Source organism: Nerophis ophidion, linkage group LG01, assembly GCF_033978795.1.
Source record: "Nerophis ophidion isolate RoL-2023_Sa linkage group LG01, RoL_Noph_v1.0, whole genome shotgun sequence".
Lineage (NCBI taxonomy): Eukaryota > Metazoa > Chordata > Actinopteri > Syngnathiformes > Syngnathidae > Nerophis > Nerophis ophidion.
This window is the reverse complement of record NC_084611.1, coordinates 78018629-78024628: the sequence shown is the minus strand read 5'-3', so window position 1 is coordinate 78024628 and position 6000 is coordinate 78018629. Positions and strand designations below refer to the sequence as shown.

At 41.3% G+C, this 6000-nt stretch overlaps 1 protein-coding gene across 1 annotated transcript; it reads left to right on the top strand.

Moving 5' to 3' along the window:
• The first annotated feature begins 2014 nt into the window (after window positions 1-2014).
• LOC133539818 (aerolysin-like protein) lies at window positions 2015-3349 on the top strand. Its single transcript, XM_061882081.1, has 3 exons — window positions 2015-2299; window positions 2513-2602; window positions 2755-3349. The coding sequence occupies exon 3, from the start codon at window positions 2765-2767 to the stop codon at window positions 3347-3349; it is 585 nt and encodes a 194-aa protein (XP_061738065.1). The 5' UTR covers window positions 2015-2299; window positions 2513-2602; window positions 2755-2764.
• The last annotated feature ends 2651 nt before the right edge of the window (window positions 3350-6000 follow it).

Genomic DNA, 6000 nt, shown 5'->3' with positions numbered 1-6000 from the left:
AACAGAGTCCAATTTGTTGAACTTGCTCTTTTAAGTTAAAACTTAACTTTAACTTTAACTTGAAGGGGAAGTTCAACAAATTGGACTCTGTTCATGAGCCGTATCGCAGAACAGACATGACATAACTGATAAAACTCAAATAATGAACAGCTTTCAGCAAACAGAAATCACACCTTTAAGTGAGCTGCACCCATTCTGTAGAACGTACACTCACCCTGACTATCTGTGGCAGACCTATATGCAAAATACGGCCCGCGGTCCATACCCGGCCCGTTAAGCTTTCAACTCGGCCTGCCGGACGTCTTCAAATTATTATTATTTTTAAACTTTAAACATCGAAACCGGAATGGCCAATTGGATTTGCAATGCAGTTTTCAAATTACCGCAAGGTTGGAATTTGTGCGTTTGAGTGAAATACGGGTTATTACGGTAATATCCGTCACAGACAAGGCATAAAACAGGGTTTATTTAAAAAACTGCCAGCCTGAGTCGTGAGTGTCAGGGAAAGACACGGAAACATGTTTTGGTTACAACAGAAAAGTAATACAATATCGGATTTGTGAGTGTGTTTTTTTTTTATCCTCTGTGTTCATGTTTTGTTGTGTTTGTTACATATTTGTTGCATTTTGATTTATTGTAAAAGATCAAACCTGCACTGGCTTCCTGTGCACTTAAGATGTGACTTTAAGGTTTTACTACTTACGTATAAAATACTACACGGTCTAGCTCCAGCATATCTTGCCGATTGTATTGTACCATATGTCCCGGCAAGAAATCTGCGTTCAAAAGACTTCGGCTTATTAGTGATTCCTAGAGCCCAAAAAAAGTCTGCGGGCTATAGAGCGTTTTCCGTTCGGGCTCCAGTACTCTGGAATGCCCTCCCGGTAACAGTTCGAGATGCTACCTCAGTAGAAGCATTTAAGTCTCACCTTAAAACTCGATAACAGTCTGGATAGTTCACTTCCGCTTTGGTCCGGACGACACGATGTCGAATATTTCCAAAAACAATTTGAAATGTGGACTCGTCAGACCACAGAACACTTTTCCACTTTGCATCAGTCCATCTTAAATGATCTCGGGCCCAGAGAAGCCGACGGCGTTTCTGGATGTTGTTGATAAATGGCTTTCGCTTTGCATAGTAGAGCTTTAACTTGCAGTTACAGATGATGCGACGACCTGTATTTAGTGACAGTGGTTTTCTGAAGTGTTCCTGAGCCCATGTGGCGATATCCTTAAGAGATTGATGCCAGTTTTTGATACAGTGCCATCTGAGGGATCGAAGGTCACGGTCATTCAATGTTGGTATCCGGCCATGCCGCTTACGTGGAGTGATTTCTCCAGATTCTCTGAACCAATTGATGATATTATGGACCGTAGATTTTGAAATCCCTAATTTTTTTGCAATTGCACTTGGAGAAACATTCTTAAACTGTTTGACTATTTGCTCACGCAGTTGTGGACAAAGGGGTGTACCTCGCCCCATCCTTTTTGTGAAAGACTGAGCCTTTTTTGGAAAGCTGTTTTTATACCCAATCATGGCAGCCACCTGTTCCCAAGTAGCCTGCACACCTGTGGGATGTTCCAAATAAGTGTTTGACGAGCATTCCTCAACTTTATCAGTATTTATTGCCACCTTTCCCAACTTCTTTGTCACGCGTTGCTGGCATCAAATTCTAAAGTTAATGATCATTTGCAAAAAACATGTTTATCAGTTTGAACATCAAATATGTTGTCTTTGTAGCATATTCAACTGAATATGGGTTGAAAATGATTTTCAAATCATTGTATTCCATTTATATTTGCATCTAACACAATTTCCCAATTCATATAGAAAAGGGGTTTTTACATTCTGGGTGTTTTATCCAGCGAAAAACAGTTATGAGTTGGTCTGTGACAATGTTTTTAGTATTCTCTCAGTCATTATTGTGTAAAACTTTGCAGATAAATAGATATGATGCAAAAATATTTATATTTTGATTTTGTAGATAATGTATTTTAGCTACCTGCTTCTCTTGTTCAGTGCTCAATTAATAACGGGTGCTTGTCTCAGAGAGGTTTGCTTTGGATAACATTAGTGAACTTCTGATATAGTTCTACCGAATTTCTTCTGATAAGAAGTCACACCCAGGTTTCAGTTTCCAGGTCTCCATCCAAACCAATCAGATTCAACAGGATATCAGGCGATTTCAAGATCCCAACCTATAAAACAGAAGGTTCCCCTGACTCTCATCATTAGTCTGACCACAGAAGGTCCCTGCACTTCTTACCGGTCTGATATTGTCTGTCAACTCTTCAACTTGTGAGTACATGCACGTCTGGTCATTGATCAGTCATACTCTGCTCCTATCAATCTTTCTAGATATATCCTGGTTTGGTTTTGTATTTGTTTATCAAATGTACTAAATTATTCAACGTCTTACTCCAAAGAACATCAGATGACTGCACCTTTGTCTATCCTCAACAACAGAATGTGATTTCCAATGCATGTTAACACTCTTATTCCTATTAATAGGTGAGTCCCCATCTCCAGAAGAACCTCCACATTACAGAAACCAGGCCACCACTGCTTTCTTCGTTTGTGTGTCTCTGGACTATCAGGAAGGTGAGTTGAAAGTAGAGTAGATATCTACCGCCCAGCTGTTAAGCAACAGTCTGTTTAACCATTAACCTGGAAAGTACATTGTTCACACTCTGCTACAGATCTTCAGGAAGTCCCGTAATTGTTAAATATATTGAAGAGCATTTCTCTTTCAGGTTATTAAACATGGCGACGTCACTCTATTTAATTGGTGGACAGGGTGGCTATTCATTTTCTTTGAATGGCATTGGCAATGGTGCCACCCTCAAGAAGATTGGAGTGGCAGTGGGCGGCTGGCAGATCAAAGCCGTGCGGGCTGAACTGACCGACGGGCGTGTGCAGACCTTTGGAAATGCGCACACTTTCAGTGAGTTTACGTTCAACCTTGGCGAGCGCATCACCAAGCTGTCCCTGTGGGGGAATGGAGCCGGGTCACGTCTAGGTGGCATCAGGTTCTGGACGAGTTCTGGACGAGAGTTCTTCGCACACATGACTGACTGGCCCCTGAAGACTGAGTACTCTATAGATGTTGGGTCTGGAATCTGTCTGGGGTTGGAGGGGAGAGCTGGCTCAGACATCGACTGTATGGGGTTCCTCTTCATCAATGCCATCAAGTCGTCTGTGCTAACCAACATGACCTATCCCAGCCTGGCCTTGTACACACCCCAGGTGAGTGGTACTATGTGTGGATCACCTGAGTCCCAATATGGCAAGATAAGTGCAATACGTTTTAATAATTTTTTTTCTCTATTAACTCCAACAAGCAATTGAAATGGGATAATTATTTTCAATGCATAAATAGCACTTCTTTTTAAAGTACAAGCCGCTCCGGAGTATAGGTCGCACCTGCCAAAAATGCATAGTAAAGAAGGGAAAAAACATATATAAGTCGCACTTTTTGGGGAAATTTATTTTATAAAACCCAACACCAAGAATAGACATTTGAGAGGCAATTTAAAATAAATAAAGAATAGTGAACAACAGGCTGAATAAGTATACGTTATATGACGCATAAATAACCAACTGAGAAGGTGCCTGGTATGTTAACGTAACATATTATGGTAAGAGTCATTCAAATATCTATAACATATAGAACATGCTATACGTTTACCAAACAATCTGTCACTCCTAATCGCTAAATCCCATGAAATCTTAGACGTCTAGTCTCTTACGTGAATGAGCTAAATAATATTATTTGATATTTTACGGTAATGTGTTAATAATTTCACGCATAAGTCGCTCCTGAGTATAAGTCGCACCCCCGGCCAAACTATGAAAAAAACTGCGACCTATAGTCCGAAAAATACGGTAGGTTGTATCCAGGACAGATATTGCCAAGTATTTTTACTATTTCCTACCACTGACAAAAGCATGTTTTATATTTAAAGGTCAGAGGGTATAATAACATGTTGTATTAGCAGTTGTCACAAGGTTTTTTTTTTTTTATAAGAGAATAATTAAGGACTTGTTTGGATCTCTAGCGGCCTGGGTCGGAGAAGGTCGGAGGATGGCCCCCGAACCTGGTTTTGGGCCTCTTTCACGGCTTGGACCCTGAAGAGCTCAGATCATGCAAACAGTTTCATTCTGATTACCACTACTACAAGAACTGGAAGTATGCACACAGGACTGATGCATTGGTTTGGTTCTGGTAATCTCGGTCAGTCAATCGAAGTTACTCGAACTACTGCAAGCCGCGAGGACTGAAGTTTACTGTCATTAAAAAAATATGATTGCGTAAATATAAGCGTTCCAAAGACATGCACCTGGGGATAGGTTGATTGGCAACACTAAATTGGCCCTAGTGTGTGAATGTGAGTGTGAATGTTGTCTGTCTATCTGTGTTGGCCCTGCGATGAGGTGGCGACTTGTCCAGGGTGTACGCTGCCTTCCGCCGGATTGTAGCTGAGATAGGCGCCAGCGCCCCCCGCGACCCCGAAAGGGAATAAGCGGTAGAAAATGGATGGATGGATGGATGGAAATATAAGCGTGAGAAATGTTAAGTGTGGCATGAGAATGGGTTCAATTGCGGGACTATCTCTCTCAAAGCGTGAGGCTTGGCAGCGTTTTAGTACTACTTCTACTGCTGTGCATGTGGAGAGCTGTGTTGTGCTGCGGCGTGTGAAGGCTGTAATTACTGCTTAACTAACAGGTGTGCTATGAAGATTGCTACTGCTATTGCTGTGATATTTTGAGTGTGTGAATCTGATTGTTTCTCGTGCATTGCCTTTGTTCTATGCTGCACGATTATTAGACCTTTTTTTCCCATGCAACATCACCTTTCATTGCAGTTTAACTGTTCTGCTTTTATTTTAATATCTACCTACTTACTTTCTGGGATACACAGAGTCGCTGCATGAACAACCATTTTGTTAGTCATGCCAAAGACATGCACCTGGGGATAGGTTAATTGGCAACACTAAATTGGCCCTAGTGTGTGAATATAAGTGTGAATGTTGTCTGTCTGTCTGTGTTGGCCCTGGGATGAGGTTGCGACTTGTCCAGGGTGTACCCAGCCTTCCGCCTGAATGCAGCTGAGATAGACTCCAGCATCCCCCGCCACCCCAAAAGGGACAAGCGGTAGAAAAATGGATGGATTTATACTGTCAGTCTACTGATACGGCAAATAAACAGAGTCCAATTTGTTGAACTTGCATTTTAAGTTAAAACTTAACTTTAACTTTAACTTGAAGGGGAAGTTCAACAAATTGGACTCTGTTCATGAGCCGTATCGCAGAACAGACATGACATAACTGATAAAACTCAAATAATGAACAGCTTTCAGCAAACAGAAATCACACCTTTAAGTGAGCTGCACCCATTCTGTAGAACGTACACTCACCCTGACTATCTGTGGCAGACCTATATGCAAAATACGGCCCGCGGTCCATACCCGGCCCGTTAAGCTTTCAACTCGGCCTGCCGGACGTCTTCAAATTATTATTATTTTTAAACTTTAAACATCGAAACCGGAATGGCCAATTAGATTTGCAATGCAGTTTTCAAATTACCGCAAGGTTGGAATTTGTGCGTTTGAGTGAAATACGGGTTATTACGGTAATATCCGTCACAGACAAGGCATAAAACAGGGTTTATTTACAAAGCTGCCAGCCTGAGTCGTGAGTGTCAGGGAAAGACACGGAAACATGTTTTGGTTACAACAGAAAAGTAATACAATATCGGATTTGTGAGTGTGGTTTTTTTTTTATCCTCTGTGTTCATGTTTTGTTGTGTTTGTTACATATTTGTTGCATTTTGATTTATTGTAAAAGATCAAACCTGCACTGGCTTCCTGTGCACTTAAGATGTGACTTTAAGGTTTTACTACTTACGTATAAAATACTACACGGTCTAGCTCCAGCCTATCTTGCCGATTGTATTGTACCATATGTCCCGGCAAAAAATCTGCGTTCAAAAGACTCCGG